Raw genomic sequence first — 21,330 nt, 5'->3', positions numbered from 1 at the left:
ATGGTTTTTTGATAAAACGAAATTTTGTTAATAAAAATCGAAAAAAAAAAAACGTTACTTATAATTTTGTTCAAGTTAGTGAGAAGTGTGTGTGCTTCGTGCGAGACTACGATACGAACTGAATGTATGTTGCGCTGAGCACAGCAATGTTAAATTTGGGTTTGATTGAAGAGTCACAGATTGCTATGACCTGGTTTTTTATTGGTAACAACTACTAAAATACCTGGCTTAGGTTTTTTGTCTATACAAACAGAATACATAATGCATAATAGCGGCTTCCTTGGCAAGCCCGACGACCAGAAGAACTCTGAAACGCCTTTTAAAATTTAGGTGATGCTTTGAAAATATTATATAATATATGTACATTAACAAAATAAAATAAAAAATACTACATTTTTTAAAATTCTTTCTGTATATAACCGCTTTATATAAAGTATAAATTTCTGCAATGTTTAAAAACAAGGAAGTTATCATTTTTTGTTTGCTTTCGATTTCGCTTGAGAAAATCTGTATATAACCCCTCAATGTAAAGTATAAATTTCTGCAACATAATGTATTAATATCTGCAAATATGTTTAATAAAAAAGAAAGTTATTTTTTTATTCTATATGTTCACCTATTAGATCTTTAACCAGTTGATTTTGACTAAATTGTAACAATTTTCGAAAGTAATTATGGTTTCTCCTAAAGTTTTATAATATAGTCTTTCGATTCCAGTGCGACTTTGCACAAAAAAACGGCTAAGTATAAATATCTGCGATAAAAAGTATTAATATCTGCAAATATGTTTAATAACAAGGAAGTTATCATTTTTTGTTCTATGTGTCTACTACTACATCTTTAGCCATTTTATTTTGACTAAATTCTAACTATTTTCGATCGGTAATAAATCGAAAGCAATTTTCGAAAGTAATTAATTGTTGTTCTGGCAGTTTTATAATATAGTCTTTCGATTGCAGTGCCACTTTAAACAAAAACGGCTTTCGCTTGAGAAAATCTTTAATATAAAGTATAAATTTGTGTGATAAAAAGTATTAATATCTGCAAATATGTTAAAAAAAAAGGAAGTTATCATATTTTGTTCTATATGTTTACCTATTAAATCTTTAGCCTTTTGATTTTGACTAAATTGTAACTATTTCCGATCGGTAATAAATCGAACGCAATTTTCGAAAGTAAATAATTGTTTCTCTGACAGTTTTATAATATAGTCTGCCGATTCCAGTGCCACTTTGCACAACAAAAAACGGCTTTCGCTTGAGAAAATCAACACTTTTTATTGAAATATAAAACTAAATACGTGGCTCAGTCGATGTGATAAACAGACACCGGGAGGGCAGCATCGCCCTACCGATTGCGAGGCGCAACTTAGCGGCGGATATCCGTACCGAAGGACCAAGACGAGCCGGCAGGGGTGGGGGAGGGGAGGGGAAATGGCGTTCGATCCGAGCCTACGAGATGAACGTGGAATTGTCGCCATTGGCAGTGACCGGGGCGAACTGGACGAGCGCCTTGATGCGGCGCAGCAGCGAGGCGTTGAAGCCCCTGCACTTGGTGGCGTAGTCCTCGCTGGCCGTGATTAGCTGCGTGCAGAAGGTCTCGTTGAAGGTGGAGATGAGCAGCTGCTTGAGCTGCAGGATCTCGTCCTGCGAGGCATTCAGCACGGACACATTGCCGATGCCGTTGCCGTTGTCCAGGAGGCTCTCGTTGATGGCGTTGCGGTTCTCGTTGGCATAGACGACGGCGTTGCGCAGGTAGAAGTCCAGGTGGATCCACAGCAAGTACAGATTCTGCTCGGCAATGAAGACGGCCTGCATCAGTTCGCTGCGCTTCTCGTTGTGCCGCTGGCTCAAGTCCAGATAGCTTTGCTTGCCTGTGCATTATATCGGGTTTAATTATGGCCACACAAGTGGATTGCGATTGGGATAGACAACTCACCATTGGGACCAAAGCTGATGTTCGGCAGGGAGGCGCGCTGCTGCAGCAGATTGTCGGCAATGGACTTCTGCGAGAGGTAGTAGCCGATGGAGCCCTTCAGCTGGTTGAGGATGGTGTGCATGACGGCCGTCAGCTTCTTACTGTCCACTTTGCCAGTCCTGTGAATGATATAGAAAGACATTTCAATAAATAAGATATATAAGGACATAAACAATAAACAATAAGCTATTAACTTATTTTTAAACTGGGAAGGTTTATTAAAGTAAACATCAATGGTTTTTAAAGATTTGGATAAGAAATGCACCCTATCTCTTGAAGAAAAAACGCTTTCAAGACAGGGACTGTAAATATTTATTAATTCTATTGTTTTTTGTAAACAAAATCCATGACTTAAAATCGAAGCGCCAAGTTGATCCTCTTTGGTCAATCTATCCAATTCTTTAAGACTCTTAAATGAATGGAAATATTCTTTTGAAATAATATTTATTTTTGAAAAAAATGTATATATAAAAAAATAATGATTAAGCAATAATAATAACAAAATAAAACTAATTTGGGAACTGATAATAGTTTTGAGTATGCCCCTGTTGCGTATCCTTAGCTACCACTTCAAAAAACAAAAAAAATAACTTTTCAAAATATTGGTTATTATAAAACATCATATACAAATAAAATTGTTCGAGAATATCGTCGAAACTCTGCACACAAAAACCGCATTTGCAAAATAAGTTGTATTTTACTTGTACAACAAAAAAAACATTAATAATTCGTTTTTTAAGTTTTATTTTGAGCAAAATAACATATTTGTTTATATCCATGATTAAGTGTTTTTTAAATTATCGAAAAAATCAAAGAATTTTTTATTTTTTGCTCAAAAAAAATTATTGTTCTTGAAAAGTATTTCGAAAGTCTTAAAAAAAAAATTATTTTGTGATTTTAAATATGAAACGTATGAGAACGTTCCCTGTTTTTATATAATTAATATGGGGACTTCCAAAAAACCTCTTCGAATCAATTCAAAGTCTGAAAAAATGTACTTTAGCACACAGAACGAACAACTACAAATTCTCCATAGACAAAGACAGTCAAACCTGATTTGATGTGTGCAAGTTAATATTAATATACAACTTATTGATTAAGAACCATTCGTTTTTATAGCAAGAAACTCAAATGTTTAAGAAACCAATTGAAATGTGTTACAAAAAAGTTTTTTATTGCATTTGTGTTTAACTTATTTGTTAAGCAATATAGACAAGGTTTCAAGTTAGAAATGAATAAATATTGTACATACAATTTGACTACATGATGTTTTTTATGTATTATTATATGTATAAGTAATTATTATATGTATAGGTAATAATAATATTAATCATTTATTATAACATAAGACACAAAATATATTATGGCAAAATATGTTTCTGTAAAAAATGTAGAAAAAATAAATTATAAACTGAATTATTTATTTTGAAATTTTTCCAGATTGGAAAACGATATCCTTGAGTACCGATGTTAAGAACGGACTCAAAACGTGAAATAGAAAGAGACAGCAGCACAAACGAAACGGAAATACTTCAAATACTCCAAACCCTTTATTATTTTCATAAGAACCTAATCTTGTTTATACCTATTAAATACATTCATGTTTAAAAAAAATGGTTACGGGAAAAACGCGTTTAAAAATTTAAATCCCAATGAAGCCATGAAAACACTTTGTATGTAAGAACATATTTGATATTTGATAAGCGCAATGGCTTGTCTACTTTTTGCCTACCTCTAGTTTTAAATGTAAAGGGAACTTCGAAAAGTTTAGAAAATATTCTAAAATCTGAGTTACTTTAAAATTTGTTTTAATCCCAAGGAATGGTTTGACTGCGATTTTTATGTTATAGTAATAAATTTAATGTATATTTCTATCAAGCTTTTAAAATGAAAGAACCTAAAACGAAATCGATTTTCATTTTGGCTTAAGAATAGTACAGGTACTGTAAATATTTATTAATTCTATTGTTTTTTGTAATTTCAAAATAGTAAAAAATTGAATGACTATTTTAGCCAAGCTTCATTTGAATGAAACAATCTAAAATAAAATATAACAAAAACTTTTTATCAGACTATGCCTTTATTTATTGAGAAACTATTCGCTTGGACCTTCCTGTCATTTTGCAAACTATTAAATTTAAATAATCTATATTACTTTATTATAATATTATTACTTTATTAGCTTGATTCAGAATCGGAATTGGACCCTTCCTGGCATGAGACATCGACTTGTTCCCAGGAGGTTCTCACAATTCTCTGATTCTAGCAGTGCATTCGTCAGTTAAATGATCCAACAATAATGGCCTTCTGGTTTACCTTCTGGTTAACATTCTGGTTTACATTTGCGATTTTTCGGGCTTGCGACTTTTCGGGCCTGAACACCTTTGGTGGACCCACTGGCTTTGCCACAGGACCTCGCTTGCCGGGTGGCTTTGGACTTGGTCTTGGACTTCGACTTCGACTTTATCTTGGGCTTGGGCTTCCTAACAGCCTTGCGTTTCGCGGTCCTCTTCTTGGCTGCCACCCTCGTCTTCCTGGGTGACATCCTAGCGCACTTAGGACCCCTCCTCTCGCCAGTGTTGGCCTCGAAGGTTATTGGTCTTAGATCCATTTCTCCCTTACAAATTCGCAACGACATCCCAGATGGTTTTTTGATAAAACGAAATTTTGTTAATAAAAATCGAAAAAAAAACGTTACTTATAATTTTGTTCAAGTTAGTGAGAAGTGTGTGTGCTTCGGGCGAGACTACGATACGAACTGAATGTATGTTGCGCTGAGCACAGCAATGTTAAATTTGGGTTTGATTGAAGAGTCACAGATTGCTATGACCTGGTTTTTTATTGGTAAAATACCTGGCTTAGGTTTTTTGTCTATACAAACAGAATACATAATGCATAATAGCGGCTTCCCTGGCAAGCCCGACGACCAGTAGAACTCTGAAACGCCTTTTAAAATTTAGGTGATGCTTTGAAAATATTATAAAATATATGTACATTAACAAAATAAAATAAAAAATACTACATTTTTTAAAATTCTTTCTGTATATAACCGCTTTATATAAAGTATAAATTTCTGCAATGTTTAAAAACAAGGAAGTTATCATTTTTTGTTTGCTTTCGATTTCGCTTGAGAAAATCTGTATATAACCCCTCAATGTAAAGTATAAATTTCTGCAACATAATGTATTAATATCTGCAAATATGTTTAATAAAAAAGAAAGTTATTTTTTTATTCTATATGTTCACCTATTAGATCTTTAACCAGTTGATTTTGACTAAATTGTAACAATTTTCGAAAGTAATTATGGTTTCTCCTAAAGTTTTATAATATAGTCTTTCGATTCCAGTGCGACTTTGCACAAAAAAACGGCTAAGTATAAATTTCTGCAAAATAATGTATTAATATCTGCAAATATGTTTAATAACAAGGAAGTTATCATTATTTTGTTCTAAGTGTTCACCTACTACATCTTTAGCCATTTTATTTTGACTAAATTGTTTTCGATCGGTAAGAAATCGAAAGCAATTTTCGAAAGTAATTAATTGTTGTTCTGGCAGTTTTATAAAATAGTCTTCCGATTGCCGTGCCACTTTAAACAAAAACGGCTTTCGCTTGAGAAAATCTTTAATATAAAGTATAAATTTGTGTGATAAGAAGTATTAATATCTGCAAATATGTAAAAAAAAAAGGAAGTTATCATTTTTTGTTCTATATGTTCACCTATTAAATCTTTAACCTTTTGATTTTGACTTAATTGTGACTATTTCCGATAATTGTTTCTCTGACAGTTTTATAATATAGTCTGCCGATTCCAGTGCCACTTTGCACAACAAAAAACGGCTTTCGCTTGAGAAAATCAACACTTTTTATTGAAATATAAAACTAAATACGTGGCTCAGTCGATGTCATAAACAGACACCGGGAGGGCAGCATCGCCCTACCGATTGCGAGGCGCAACTTAGCGGCGGATATCCGTACCGAAGGACCAAGACGAGCCGGCAGTGGTGGGGGAGGGGAGTGGAAATGGCGTTCGATCCGAGCCTACGAGATGAACGTGGAATTGTCGCCATTGGCAGTGACCGGGGCGAACTGGACGAGCGCCTTGATGCGGCGCAGCAGCGAGGCGTTGAAGCCCCTGCACTTGGTGGCGTAGTCCTCGCTGGCCGTGATTAGCTGCGTGCAGAAGGTCTCGTTGAAGGTGGAGATGAGCAGCTGCTTGAGCTGCAGGATCTCGTCCTGCGAGGCATTCAGCACGGACACATTGCCGATGCCGTTGCCGTTGTCCAGGAGGCTCTCGTTGATGGCGTTGCGGTTCTCGTTGGCATAGACGACGGCGTTGCGCAGGTAGAAGTCCAGGTGGATCCACAGCAAGTACAGATTCTGCTCGGCAATGAAGACGGCCTGCATCAGTTCGCTGCGCTTCTCGTTGTGCCGCTGGCTCAAGTCCAGATAGCTTTGCTTGCCTGTGCATTATATCGGGTTTAATTATGGCCACACAAGTGGATTGCGATTGGGATAGACAACTCACCATTGGGACCAAAGCTGATGTTCGGCAGGGAGGCGCGCTGCTGCAGCAGATTGTCGGCAATGGACTTCTGCGAGAGGTAGTAGCCGATGGAGCCCTTCAGCTGGTTGAGGATGGTGTGCATGACGGCCGTCAGCTTCTTACTGTCCACTTTGCCAGTCCTGTGAATGATATAGAAAGACATTTCAATAAATAAGATATATAAGGACATAAACAATAAACAATAAGCTATTAACTTATTTTTAAACTGGGAAGGTTTATTAAAGTAAACATCAATGGTTTTTAAAGATTTGGATAAGAAATGCACCCTATCTCTTGAAGAAAAAACGCTTTCAAGACAGGGACTGTAAATATTTATTAATTCTATTGTTTTTTGTAAACAAAATCCATGACTTAAAATCGAAGCGCCAAGTTGATCCTCTTTGGTCAATTTATCCAATTCTTTAAGACTCTTAAATGAATGGCAATATTCTTTTGAAATAATAATTATTTTTGAAAAAAAATGTATACATAAAAAATAATGATTAAGCAATAATAATAACAAAATAAATCTAATTTGGGAACTGATGATATTTTTGAATATGCCCCTGTTGCGTATCCTTAGCTACCACTTTAAAAAAAGAAAAAATAAAAAAAATAACTATAAAACATCATATACAAAAAAAATTGTTCGAAAATATCGTCGAAACTCTGCACACAAAAACCGCATTTTCAAAAAAAAGTTTTATTTTACTTGTATAAAAAAATAACTTTAATAATTCGTTTTTTTAAGTTTTATTTTAAGCAAAACAATATCCATGATTAAGCGTTTTTTTAAGTTATCGAAAAAATCAAAGAATTTTTTATTTTTTGCTCAAAAAAAATTATTGTTCTTGAAAAGTATTTCGAAAGTCTTAAAAAAAACAATTATTTTGTGATTTTAAATATGAAACGTATGAGTACGTTCCCTGTTTTTATATAATTAATATGGGGACTTCCAAAAAACCTCTTCGAATCAATTCAAAGTCTGAACAAATTTACTTTAGCACACAGAACGAACAACTACAAATTCTCCATAGACAAAGACAGTCAATCTGCTTAAGATTTTGGGAAAAATAGATTTGTTAATAAAATTATGGCCTTAAAAACGAGGCTACCATATTAGTTTAACTTGACCTACAAATTACTTAAGGTACACGGCCTAAAGTTAGTTTTTAAGGTAATCTTTTTCCAAATAAGCATACCTATTTTTAAGGACATGTTTAGTCCATTATTCGTTAAATAAAGGGAGATATGGTTTTTAAAAACAAAAATGTTTGGTAGCTTTTGCTCTACGATATTCAAACTCTAGAAATGGCATTTGTTAAAAAATCGACTTAGTTTTTCTTGCTCGAAAATCCAACATGAAAACAAACTCGATGTACGAGTCGCTTAGACCGCTTTAGCTTTGCCAGTTTTTCTTGAAATCTTGGCCCAACGATCTCATAATATTATAGATTAAAAATGTAAAAACCCTAACCCTTAAGTAAATTTTTTTCTAAATCAAGAAGTGTTCTTCTTCTTTCACTTAGCTGGTGAAAACTTACAGCGGCGTCACGTCGTTGATCATGGTGGTGAGCAGGAACTTGGAGGTCATGCTATCCTTCACGTGGCTGGTGACCGCGTTGCGACAGTAGAGCGACAAATTGGCGGCGATGTCCAGGAAGAACTTGATGCGCAGCGTTTTGGAGCCCTCGCCTCCGGCCAGTTCGTTGCCCTCCTGTTGTTGCAGCTGCTGATGCTTCTGCTGGTGATGGTGATGGTGATTATCCTGCTCCTGGTCCTGCTGCAGCATGCGCCGAATGGTGGCCTCGCTGACGGAGAAGCGGCCAAAGACGACGATCATCAGCTGCTGCAGGCGTCCCAATCGATTGCGCAGCTCCAGATCGTTCTCCACATCGAGGCTGTCCTCCAGAGCGGTCACCTCGTGCGTATTGGTGCGGGCAAACAGATTGGTGATGGCCGCCAGCTGCTGCAGGTGACCCAGATCCATGAACGGTGTGGCCGTGCGCAGCATCGCCTCCACCATATCGATGTGGGCGAACAGAAAGTTGAGCACCTGCAAGGCAGCCGAATTGTTGCGCGATCCCAGCGAATTGATAATGGCATCGCAAAGGGCCAGTGCCGGCAGCAGGATGGCACGGAAACGCTCATCGATGGCCGGCAGAAAGTTGGGCGGCTCGTTTCGTTTCAGTTCGCTGGCCTTGAGGTCGGGCTGCAGATCGTAGACGCGCATGTTGGACAGCACGCCCAATGCCCGCTCGGCGAGCAGGAGGCGGGCGCCCACGCCCGTGTTCGCCATGCGCGTGAGGAAGGCCATCCGCGACTCGTACACGTACAGCGGACGCAGATGGTCCGGCACCGGCTGCAGGATGCCGCACAGCGCCTCGCTCGACTTGCCCAAACTATCCAGCATGTGCTTGAGGTAGCCCCGCATCGCCACGAAGTCGCACAGTGTGCTCACCGCCTCCAGTTCGGAGATCATGTCCAGGCAGGCCAGCGCCAGCATCCGGCACACATCGTGGCCGGTTACCGCATCGTGGCAAATGGTGTCGATCAGCTTCTCGCCGAACGTGCCGATCACGTCCGCGGCCATGGCCGTCAGCCGCCGGCGGTCGTCGCGTCGCACCTCCATGCTGCTCATCCGGGAGCTCTCCTGTCGGGATATCACCCTGCAATGGCATGGAATGGTTGAAACTTAGTCAGCGGCAGTACAATCAATAATCAGGCATACCAACAGTTATCACTTCTACAGTCAAGGGATTTGTTCATTTTGGCATCTTTTAATTACATTTTCAAAGCAAAGTGCATAATTTTATTTACATTTAGTAAAAGCAGGAATCAAGGAATTGCGCTACCCAAAACGTTTTGAAACGATTACATACAGTTGCGGTCGAAATAATGGTAGTGGGACTATGTAAAGTGCTAAAAATTGGATGTTTAACAACCTCTGACATTTTTACGTTTTTCAAGAAAAATGAATTCATTGCCATATATTGTAGTAACTAATTGTATGACAATTTAAGAAAATAACTACAAATTTACGATTCATCAGAGCTTTGTGTTGGAAAAAAAAATGTTTTCAACATCTCATATATTTTTATTTACTATTTATTATTTATTTAATATTTTAATGAAGCTAGATTATAAAAAAAAAATTAAAGTGCTTATTTCGACCTATTTTCTACTGCTTTATCAATATACTAAAAAACTAGTATTTTGACCACAGCTTTGAACTTGGCTTTAAACTTGTGTGCTTCGTTTTTTACAAAAAAAATGAAGATTTTTTAATATCAAAAATACATTTGGTTAAGTAGTTTTTAGAGTATTTTGGTTATTTTAAGAAAAACGCTTTAAATTTTTAATCTGGCACATTAGACAGTCGTCTACGCAACGAATGCGATTTCAATAATGTTTAAAGACGTATTATACTATAGTTTTACTTAAAAAACATGTTAAAAAAGGGTGTTTTAATTTCAAAGTTTTAAGTGGGGGTAACCCCTTTACCATATTGTTATATTTACAAGCTTCAAAAAATATTCATTAAAATATTGTGAGAAATTATCTGTTAAGATAATTAAAAATTTTTGGGGATCGACTTAAAATATTAAAACAGGCACAAAAAAAAATGTGTTTAATTTGTATATAGTTTTTTTTTACAAGCTTAAAAAAGAGTTCATTAAAATATTGTGAGAAATTATCTGTTAGGAAAATTAATAAAGCCAATTTTAATTAATTATTTTTACTTCAAAAATATAAAAATAAATTTCTTAAAATTTGTATAATGTTTACAGTACTTTTTATAGTCACAGGCTACAAAAATATTCATTGAATTATTATTAATAAAAGTAAACAAGGCCAACCAGCTTAAATCTTTTTCGGATCGACTTAAAATTTTACTTCAAATATATGAAAAATACAAATTTCTTTGAATTTTTATATAGTTAAGAGCTTGTGAATATAAGCTTCTAAAAAAATTCATTTGAATTAAGTGAAATGAATTAAGTCAGCTTAAATCTTTTTTAGGATTGACTTGAAATTTGAATTTTACTTATAAAACAGTAAAGCAAAAAATATGTTGCTTAAATTTCTATACAGTTTATAATAGTTTTATATAAAATATTTTTTGAAATATTGTGAGTATTTTTTTTTTTTCAAAGAAAAGTAATTTTGGAAATTGCTGACAGACAGTTTGGTAGTTAGTTGGCAGTATGTTAAGTACTTACGTTTCCTGGTACTCGAGCTGCTCGTCGGTGCGCAGCCGCTTGGCAATGCGCAGGCAGTTGAGCAGGGCGCTGTAGAGGTTGATGCGCAACTTCTGCGACTTCACCTCGCTGATCATGATCCACTCGACGAGACTCTTGAGGATGAAGCGCAGGTTGCTGCTGTTGGTACCGGCACCGCCGCTCTCCCTGCCGCCGGCACCATCGCCATCCGGCGAACCAGCAAGTCCATGACCGATGCTCTTCTTGCCCAGCACCAGCAGTTTGCCGGCCTGCGAATCGACGGTGTGGCCATTGACCAGCGATGGATCGTCGCTGGAGAGACGACGATCGTCGGATCGCTGGTCCTCCACCTGGTAGCAGCAGTAGCGCAGGTTGGCCAACAGCAGCAGCACCGTCTCGCTGACCTGAATCGAGATCTCGATGATGGGCTGAATGGGCTGCACCTTGATCAGTATCCTCTCGATGATGTCGACGATGTGCTGGCGCCGCAGCGCCACCGGCAGCACAGCCTCGGGCATGCTGCTGAACAGCACCTGGACCAGCTGGCCCCAGGCCTCCATGAAGGCCAACGTGGCGCAGCGCTGCGTGCGCACGCGATTCACACTGACGGCGTGCCTCAGCAGCACCGTGATCTCCGCATAGATGGCCTTGCGCTGCCCGCTGACGATGGTGCTCTGCACCAGGCGCAGCTCGTCGTGCAGTATGTCGTGCAGCTGGCGCACATTGATCAGGCTGGTTGGTGAGTCCACCGACGATTCGCAGTCGCGCAGCAGCTGGGCGGTCAGTTGTGCATCGAAGAACTCCAATCGCGGCTGGCTGAGCGTGTCGTTCTCCAGGACAAGACAGTCGAGCAGCCGATTGGCATGCAATCCCTGCGATGTCTCCTGCAGCAGTGGCGGTTTCAAGGCACTGGCCGCAGCTCCTCCACCCGCACCCGCGCCCGTACCCGATCCAGAGCCCGATCCCGATCCAGAGCCTGAACCAGAACCCGAACCCGAACCGGAACCATTCATTGATCCTCCGCCGCTGGGCAACAGATCCATGGCAAAGAAGGGTGCCGATTGGGGCATCAGGCCATGACCCAACTCCATCGGGAGGCCGTGAGCGGAACGCTGCGCCTCCGAGCCGTTACCCATGAGCAGGATGTCGCACAGGAGGTTGTAGCGCGTCGTCTGGCCGTGGGTGGCGGCCAGCTTCACATCGATGGACACACAGTTGAGCAGGTGGCTCATGGCGTGCAGCACATGGTCCTCGCGATGCTGGCGGAAGGGCAGCGAGTTGAGGTGGCGCAGCAGGAAGTCGTTGCACGTCAGCCGGAAGTAGCGCAGGATCGTCTCCGTGGTGCGGCGATTGGCGCACAGTCCATGGAACAGGTGGTAGATGCGTTCCACGATCTTGGTCGTGTGCTCGCAGTACTCCTCGCTGTGACGCTGTTGCTGTAGGATTAGGGATTAGATCAAAGGCAAAGGAATGATGAGTACAGCAAGGGTAGCATATCAATGGCCAGCAAATATGAGATAACTCTCACTCAGCTAATCAATTTTAAAAGGTTGCCTTCAAAGCAATTCATATTTTAGGTGGCGCCATCTACATTTACATTTATCCCAATAACTTTGAAAATATTGGTTGAATTTGAGTCGATAGATATGCCCAATAAACATGCAAAGCTTAATTACAAGCTTCTATCAATTGTCAATATTAAAATATTCGCTTTAGGAAAAATTTAGTTTTAGGTGGCGCCATCTACATTTACATTTATCCCAATAACTTTGAAAATATTGGTTGAATTTGGAATATTTTTGTGCGAGTCGATAGATATGAACCCAATAAACATGCAAAGCTTAATTACAAGCTTCTATCATATGTCAATATCAAAATATTCGCTTTAGGAAAAATTTAGTTTTAGGTGGCGCCATCTATCTCGAATTTTCGAATATCCAACCATTTACATTTATCCTAATAACTTCTTAAATATTGGTTGGATTTGAAAAATTGTTTTTTGAGCCAATATATATAAAGTAAATTAACATGTAAAGCTTAAAAACACGCCTCTATCACATTTCAAAGTGACATGGCAGACTTTTGGGATTCGTGGGCGTGATATATTACAAAAAAAAAAATTGGACCTATATAATAAAAAAAAAAATTGGACCTATATATATTAATAAATTGGACCTATTTCAAATGTGATACATTTTTAAACAACTTTTAGGATAATATGATCATAGAAATTAAATATGGTAATTATGCAAATATATCTTTAATTTCTTTGATCACATTGCTTTTTCAACATGACAAAGATTGAGCTACTCGAACCTTTGATGCCATGAACCTTTTGTATCGTTTGAAGATAGAATAGTTCACAAATCTGGGAGCTGAGTTTTTAGACTTAAACCTTGTTGTTAGCTGATCCAAGCTGTTTTCTAAAGGGGAGACTTAGAATATACATATGACTGGTTGCACCCACCTCCAAGTACTTCTCCAGAAGCAGCACCAGCGAGTTGACGCACGAACAGTGCATCTCTATGCCCAACTGCTGCTTCTCGTTGGCCATGAAGTCGCGCAGCACGTCCACGCCGAGCAGAAAGTAGACAAAGTTGGGCAGCTGCTGGCTGAGATTCATCTCGAACAGCTGCACGATGGCCTCCTTCAGCTGCAGCTCGATGCGGGCCGGCTTGCGCTCCGGCGCGACCTCCTCCTCCTCTGGATCCAGATCGAGTCCCGTCGTCTCCTGTTCCCGCTCCCGCTCTCTGTTGCCCATCCCGCGATCCCGCTCTCGATCCCGTTCGCGATCCCGTTCGCGATTGCTATCGCCATCGGTGGCAAAACCCAGGAACGGAACATGATCGTTGAGGGCCAGCTGGTCAAGCAGCTCATCGCCGCCGTGCTTGGCCACGCCCACCTCCATCTCCAGACACTCGACGAATCCCTGCCGGATCTCGAGCTTCTCGTTGCTGCCCTGGGCGTACATGCTGAGTATCTGGGCGGAGATATTGGGCAGCTGGGTGACGGCACTGAGGATCTTGACGGCGGCCAACGCATGACGCGGCAGCCAACTATTGTAGGTCACAAACTTGACGATGTTCAGCACATGGTCGGGCTTGCGGCTGCGCGGATTGAGGTCGAGCAGCATGCGATTAAGCCCCGACAGCATGATGGGCGAATTGGCCGCCGAATGGGTCTCGAAGAAGGCATTCTGCTTGGCCAGGCCAGCCTCGAGCAGCAGCAGGGCATAGAGGGTGCACTCCTCGAGCAGTTCCTTGCCGCGGAAGCGATTGTAGTCGTCCAGCCGCTCGCGTGCCTCCTCCACGATGCGCAGCAGCAGGTGCAGCATGTCCGATTTGACCTGCAGCTGCATCATCACATGGTAGCCGGGATAGGGATGCTCGTCGCGCGTCTCCTGGAAGTCGGAGGCACGCGGACAGTAGGTGGCCAGCAGGTAGTAGAGCAGTTTGAGGCACTGGGCGCCCACCTGCCACTTCTCGGCAGGATCCTTGTACGCCCGATTGTAGAACTTCAGCAGCACCGATTCCAGCACAAACTTAAGGTAGGCATCGTAGCCGGGCTTGCGTGGTCCCACGCCCAGACTCTTGGGCATGTGGCCCGTCATCAGGGTGTGCAGCAGCTGCAGAATGCCGCGCGTCAACTTGTACTGCTCCAGCCGGCTCTCGTTCTGCTCGATCTCCTCCGCCAGGCTGCACTGGCCGTAGTTGCTCGTCACCGGCACGGTAGGTATGATCTGTGAGTCCTCCAAATGGAACCACATGGCCCGTGCCGTCTCCTTGGACTTGGCCAAAGCGGCCAGCGTGAACAGGATCTCTGCCTTGAGCAGCAGCGGCGTGGAGCAGGCCACCAGGCCCAGCAGCACCTGCGGCGTCTGCCAGTTGGCCTGCTCACAGATCATGATGCGCGAGATCTCGTCGTGCTCGGCCACCGCCTGGATGATGCCCATGACGGCCACCAGGTGCTCCGCCTCGCGCTGCGTGATGATCCGCGGTGTGGAGCGGCCGCGGTAGATGGTCTCCCCGGCGGCGCTGATGTTGGTGTTGAAATCGTTACGCATCAAGCTGGGTCAAAGGAAACATTACATGGGCGTTAGAGGGAAATAGTTGTCAAGATATAGCTCATAATGAATTATAGCTTGTAATATAAGCTATGATCTACTTGATTCATTAGAAATATGTTTAGTTTATGTAGCTAATACAGTGACTTAGCTCACCTAAATATTCGATTCAAATAGATCAGCTCCCAGCTTTTTACGATAAGCTATTTGATTCGATCGAAAGAAAGAGCTCATTGGAATCATAAACTCATGGAATCATGGACTCGAATAGCTCAATCTATCAATCGGAGCTGGGAAATGTCATATTGAAAAGGCAACATGATCAAAGAAATTAGGAATTTATTAACATTATTATATTATATTTAATTGCTTTGAAAAAGTTCGCTATTAAATTCTTTAATTCAATAATGTTTCTTCCCTATTTAATGATGTATGACCGCGAATTCTTGAGCATTATTATTAATTATGAAAGCCTAATTTATCGATGTGATTACCAATATTCGCGAAAATGGTATCCTGGATTAACTGCGCGTCCCTAAAATGTTTCTAAGCAATCATTTATTGGCAATCATACCCGGCTTTGAAAATAACACTTTCTACTATCTTCAGCTAAAGAATTCGCGCTGATATTCTAAAAAGTTTTACTGTAATTACTATGTTAATGGTTTTAAAGAAACAGATTAAGATTTTAAACTCAACTAGTGCATACATTTCATTGTCAAAGGTCCTAAAGGGTTTAATTATTCTAAATAACATAAACGACAGTTCAAAATAAAAGAGTTATCCTCTTGTTCTAAAGAATTCGCGGTTGGTGCTTTGACTTAACAGAAATCACTTTAATTCCAATCGGATATTTTTGGCTATAACCGTGTTACTTTTGTAAGAATCGTTTCCTTTGGGCTTCTAGTTTGTATGAGTAGTCATGAGTCATAAAAGTCATGAGCTATAGGAGTCATGAGTCAAAGGAGTCATAAGATATAGGAGTCATATGAGTCATGAGCCATCAGAATGAGATCAAGTAGAAAATTTTAAGTGACCTATTTGTTTAAATGCGACCCTTTGAGTGACTCCACTCAAGGAGGGCTCTGCCTCGCACTCCGTACTCACTTGTAGTAGTTGGCCAGCGTGGAGAAGAAGTGATCCCAGCTGACCGCATAGGTGCCGGTGGTCACCTGCGGCAGCTTTAGCATATTGAAGGCGCACCGCGCGGCGAACTCGGTGCGCGTGAGGCCGGAAATCATACGGAGGTAGGACTTGAACAGGGTCTGCGGCAGCAGTTCGCTGGCCAGGCTGATGAACTTGAACAGGGACACCGAACGCGAGGTGTTCTTGAAGGCCGCGGGCAGCAGGACGCCGAAGGTGGCGCCGGTGGGGTCGCAGGGGCCCCAGTACTCGTTGCACAGCTTGATGCTCACCCGCGGATCGCCGTACAGCTTGGCCACGCACAGCATGAGCAGCTCGAAGTTGGAGTCCAGGTTGGGCGGCGGCTCGAGGCCCTCGTTCAGGAAGCTCATCACCGTCCGCGCCGACTCGTCCGCCCGGCCGCGCAGCTCCGACACCTTGGCGTGCATGAAGTCGATGAAGTCGGTGATGAGCAAGTGCAGACGGCGGTATATGAACTCGGTGCTGCAGGATGAGAAGCGGGACAATGGTTAGTGTGTGTCTCCAGGCAAGCAGATATGTTTGTATTTATTTAGTTATTTAGTTGGTTAACCCTCTATACTGCATGAACAACGATTTTTGTTATTAGATAGATACAGCTGCGGTCAAAATAATAGTTGGGGGAAATATGTAAAGTGCTTAAAAAAATAGAACAACTTTTCATTTAATTTATTATAATGCTAACTAATCAATTAACAAAATCAGAATGTTTTAGTTTTCAAGGAAATGGAAAATAATTATTAATAATAATTCCTTTAAATTAACCTTTCAAAATACTGTAGTAAATGATTTTTTAACAATTTAAGGAAATAACCATAAATCGTCGTTTATCTGTACTTTGAATTGGAATGAAAATGTTTTAATATAGACATGTTTTTCAAATTAGAAATTAAAAACTAAAAATTTTCAATCTTTTTTAAAATTTTTTTTAAATATTATACCTATGATAATTGGATATTTTTATATTTGTCCATTTAGTTTATAGTATTAGTTTCACGAAAACAAAAATAATTTTCAAAAAAAATATATATATTATTTTTTTTATGAGTATTTCCATAGGGCAAAAAAAAAACTATTATTTTGACCGCAACTGAACATAAAAATTTAAAAAATTCCATTTTTTTTCCGTTTTATCTTCGTTCATTTTTTATACTTGTATAAGGTATAAAGGATATGGTTTAACATTAAATCGTGGCCAAAATGTTAATCATTTCATATAGCTAAATTGCAAATTAGCAACTCTAAAATCAAAAGTCATTTTTACAATCTTTAGTATTTGGTTAAATCAAATCTAAATTCTTTTCGACGGATAGCACAATTCTTTATCCTGATTATTAATTTGTTGTTGCATCATAGCACTAAACCGTCCTATTATATTTAAGTGCTCTATTTTAAAAGTCTTCTCCAAGTAGAATTGAATTTCTAATTGCCTTATTTTAGTTTCGGTTATAGACACATATTAAATGCCATATAAATTTAAGACGTTTATAAAGATATCATGATAGGCAGATTAAAGAAAGCGCTTTAACTTTCTAACTACATTAAATATAAAAAAAATTAATTTAACCAGAGGTAAACCCCCTTAAAATCACAGTGCCAGAGGCAGAAAATCGAAACTCACGTGTAGACCAGGTCCTTCTCGAGCAGCAGGCGGTAGATGAAGCCGAACACCTGGGCGGCCAGGGCCTCGTCGATGAGGATCTCGTCCCGATTGATGGCGGTGAGGGCGGCGGCCTGCAGTTGGCCGGGGGCGTGGCGCAGGCTGGCCAGCGTCAGACCGAAGCTGTACGTGATGATGGCGTCGAGGCGCGGCGTTTGCCAGCTGCCCTGCGCATAGAGGGCCTCCAGGAAGCTCTTGGCGAACTCCGGATCGCTGAGGATGGGCAGGCGGGCTGTGTGCGGATTGATGTACTCGGTGACCAGCAGGACGGAGGTGTCGTACGCGTACAGCAGGGCCATCAGCATGACGAGGGTCACATCGTCGATGTTGCCATCGGCGTCGGTGGTCTTCCGGCTGGCCAATTGCTGCATCAGTCGGATGGCAATGGGGCGTGGCAGGCCGCGCTGGGCGGACCAATGGAACAGGGCCATCGCAAGTGCCCGCTGGATGTCCTCGTAGAGGCCCAGCACCTGGTTCTGGTGCTTCTTGGAGCCGAAGGCTCGGTTTTTGGTCAGCAATATGCACTGAAAGACGATTGCAGTTATCAAAATATGTGTTCATTTTCGGGGGCCAGAGCTTGAAACATGTATTTCACTGGCTTGTGAAATAGACCATCTCCCTTGGTTTTCATTAAAAAAATATATTTTTAGTTTGCCATTATCGTATGGACCATAAGTGGGCAACAAGATGGAATACTGGGGGTTGATATTATAGGTGGGAAATGCAATATTACTAATCTAAAATAAACCAAAGCTTATAAGTCATACCTTTTTTACAATCTTTAGGATTCGATTAAATTGAAAAACAATGTTATTGATAATTACTACCAACTAATCCTTTTCCTTTAGCAATTATAAAACATAATCGTACGATTTCTATGACTGTAAAAGCCTTAAAATACAAGATAGAATACTGAGTATTGATATAATACGAAAGGAATAACATATAACTAACATGCTGATTAAGTTGCTTAATATAATTTCATAGCTGGCTTATTATAATAGACCAGCTGAAGATCAAATAAAAAATTATTTTGAATTTATATACTATAAAACGTATCTCATTCTTGAGCAGCTATAAAACGTAGTCGTACGATTTCTAGGAGTATATACATCCCCTAAAAAAAAACAACATAGAATACTGAGGGTTGGCATTATATGAGGGGATTACGATCTTACTTATTTATAATAAATTTACTGAGGGTTGATATTATAGGAAACCACATGCTGATTAAGTTGTTTAATACAATTCTATATCTGGCTAAATTGCAAGTAGTTTAGCTATCTAATTTGTTTAAATTTAAACATATTTTTGTATATAAATACTACAAGTTTATCCAACTGCTTTAGTATTTCATTGAGAGTAAAACACTTAAAAAACAATATTGAAAACTGAGGATTGATGGATTGTTTTAAAGGAGGGCAATAAAATATTAAGAATAAACTACAAGTTAGGTTGTTAAATACAATTCCATATCTGATCAAATTGAAGGTAATAAAGCTATCTATTTGAGCAGCTAAAAAATCTGTTTAAATTTAAAAATCTTTGAAAATATAAATATTACAAGTAAATCCAGCTGCTTTAGCATCTATAAAAAAGTCGTTTGATTTCATTGAATGCAAAACTCTTAAAAAAACAAGATAGAATACTAAGGATTGACATTAAAGGAGGGAAATAAAATATTATGAATATACTACAGGCTGATTGAGATGTTAAACACACAATGCCATACCTAGAAATCGCAAGCAGTGAAGCTCTTTTTTTACCAGCTTAAATAATTGTTTAAATTTATATATCTTTCTGCATCTACTACTAAATACAGCTATAAAACCGTCCCTATCGTTCCTATTACAGCTGTAAGTTTAAGACTTGACTGATTTGTGAACAGCTAAGAAAGAGATCCCTCGCAAAAAACGCACCTCCTTGTCGAGGTCCATCTCCTCGAGCAGCTCCAGCAGGCGTCCCAGTATGTTGGAGTCGTCCACCAGGCTCTGTGCATAGTTGGTGACCAGGCAGGTGACCTATTTTTTTTTTGTTATATGGCGAAAGCAGGGGTTACTCCTCGATTCCAATCCTCGATGAATGAACCTCGCACTCACCTCCCTGGGCAGCTCGGTGCTCCAGGAAACGCCGCTGACCGCCTGGAACATGTCGCGCAGTGTGCAACTGATGGCCTTCCGTCCGTCGTAGTAGAGGAGCACTGCCACCAGGCCCCTGGGCAGGCCGGGATGATGGAGCTGCTGGCGCTGAGCGGTGCAAAGCAGCTCCACGGCGAACACCTCGTCCAGGTCGAACATGTCCGAGAGGATGAGGGCCTCATCGACGAGGTCCTGCGACAGTTTGATCTTCCGCGACTGTCCTGGCAGTGGGATGCCCTCGTTGAGGGCACTTCTCAGATGACCACGACTCTTCTCGCTCTTGGCCTGCCGAATCAAAAGCAATGGGTTATTAAATCTTTAATGGTTTGTTTGGGACACTGGCCACTCTCTACCCACCGGATTGCGCAGGAAGTTGGTGAAGCTGTGCTTGTACTTCTTGAGGCACAGCTCCAGGTCCGAGGTGACGCCACTGGGATTGGCCACCGTCGCCTGGAAAACGCTGTACAGATGTTTGTACGGCGTCCACATGTCCTCGGTCACACCTACGAACAGCGGAATTGGGGTCAAGCGGGCTCAGCCATAGACTATCCAGTGACCAGGACCAGGCGGTCCCGGACACCTCACTCACCATCCATTTCACTTGGTTTCGCAGTTCTCTCGAGCCGGCGGCGCAACAGTATAGCAACAGTATAAAACGCGGCAAGCTATTTCGATTTAAGGCAAAACATCGATGCCGATTTCGATAGGTCGGGTCGGGTTGGGAACTCGGGTGGTTGGGAACTTGGATTTCCCAACGGGGATGTTACAAATAAACACTTCTGTTATAGCCTAGTTACACTTACGTGTAGACGCAATGACGCAACATTGCCGTTTACACTTGGCACACGCAAGTATGTGCGGTAGTCTAATAAATGTGCTGGCGATATATCAGCAGTTAACACCTTGGCAGTGATGAATTTCATTAGATAAAACATTTATGCAGTACGCTTTGTGTACTTCAAGAGTTTGTACATATTAAAGGGGTTACAAATAACGGCGCAGCTAGAGTCTTAAGATCTTCATTTTCCTACTAGAAATGTTAAAAATCACCTAGGTTCTATCGATTTGATTCACCTGTAAAAAATTTATAAATTATTTTAAAAAACAACAACTTTTTGAGCCACATAGTTAAGCAGCAACAATTTTGTTGGATTTTTTTGTTAGATTTTGAACAGTTCATAAACTTTACTTATTAAGCAATAGCCTATATACAACCACGAAATAATAATTCAAGCAATTGATTGTGGGCTTCATAAAAAATAAATATGATAAACAAAAAAGTTTTAGCAATATATAAAAAATCATAAACGAGTTAAAGTTTTTTATTATAGATTCACTTAAAATGTTGCAATTATTGTGAGTTGAAAGAAATAAACAGGTTAAACAGTTAAACTATAATTAAAAGCTAAACTACAGTTAAAGCTTGGATACTGTCATTTGTTGAAAGCCACGGAAAAGTTCAATACAAAGTGCTTACAAGAAGCAGAGAATATTAGATATTGGGCTTATTAACACTTTAATACTATTTAAAAATTATGTATGAGTGCTCACTCACTTTAAT

The 21,330-nt window shown here is 40.3% G+C and overlaps 2 protein-coding genes across 2 annotated transcripts; both read right to left on the bottom strand.

Moving 5' to 3' along the window:
• Positions 1-1,315: 1,315 nt before the first annotated feature.
• LOC121467722 (nuclear pore complex protein Nup205-like) lies at positions 1,316-4,735 on the bottom strand. Its single transcript, XM_041709984.1, has 3 exons — positions 4,294-4,735; positions 1,939-2,096; positions 1,316-1,873 (listed from the first exon to the last, which is right to left on the bottom strand). The coding sequence occupies exons 1-3, from the start codon at positions 4,305-4,307 to the stop codon at positions 1,452-1,454; spliced, it is 594 nt and encodes a 197-aa protein (XP_041565918.1). The 5' UTR covers positions 4,308-4,735; the 3' UTR covers positions 1,316-1,451.
• Positions 4,736-5,825: 1,090 nt separating this feature from the next.
• On the bottom strand, positions 5,826-20,449 carry LOC108147602 (nuclear pore complex protein Nup205). The gene is made up of 11 exons (XM_041709200.1): positions 20,359-20,449; positions 20,127-20,272; positions 19,731-20,054; positions 19,551-19,652; positions 17,593-18,155; positions 15,918-16,436; positions 13,215-14,814; positions 10,748-12,183; positions 8,069-9,193; positions 6,507-6,664; positions 5,826-6,441 (listed from the first exon to the last, which is right to left on the bottom strand). Exons 1-11 carry the CDS (start codon positions 20,363-20,365, stop codon positions 6,020-6,022), a joined length of 6,402 nt encoding a protein of 2,133 aa, XP_041565134.1. The 5' UTR covers positions 20,366-20,449; the 3' UTR covers positions 5,826-6,019.
• Positions 20,450-21,330: the final 881 nt, after the last annotated feature.

This window comes from Drosophila elegans, unplaced genomic scaffold (genome assembly GCF_018152505.1).
Source record: "Drosophila elegans isolate 14027-0461.03 unplaced genomic scaffold, ASM1815250v1 contig_149, whole genome shotgun sequence".
Lineage (NCBI taxonomy): Eukaryota > Metazoa > Arthropoda > Insecta > Diptera > Drosophilidae > Drosophila > Drosophila elegans.
The sequence above is the reverse complement of the archived record's forward strand: the minus strand, read 5'-3'. Positions and strand labels throughout refer to the sequence as shown.

Bases quoted from the DNA above. Each gene is read 5' to 3' on its own strand.
- LOC121467722 (XM_041709984.1), bottom strand. The intron at 1,874-1,938 runs GTGAGTTGTCTA...TATAATGCACAG, and splicing joins CATCAGCTTTGGTCCCAATG to GCAAGCAAAGCTATCTGGAC.
- LOC108147602 (XM_041709200.1), bottom strand. The intron at 18,156-19,550 runs GTGCGTTTTTTG...ATCGTCTTTCAG, and splicing joins AGATGGACCTCGACAAGGAG to TGCATATTGCTGACCAAAAA. The intron at 6,665-8,068 runs GTAAGTTTTCAC...TATCATTCACAG, and splicing joins ATCAACGACGTGACGCCGCT to GACTGGCAAAGTGGACAGTA.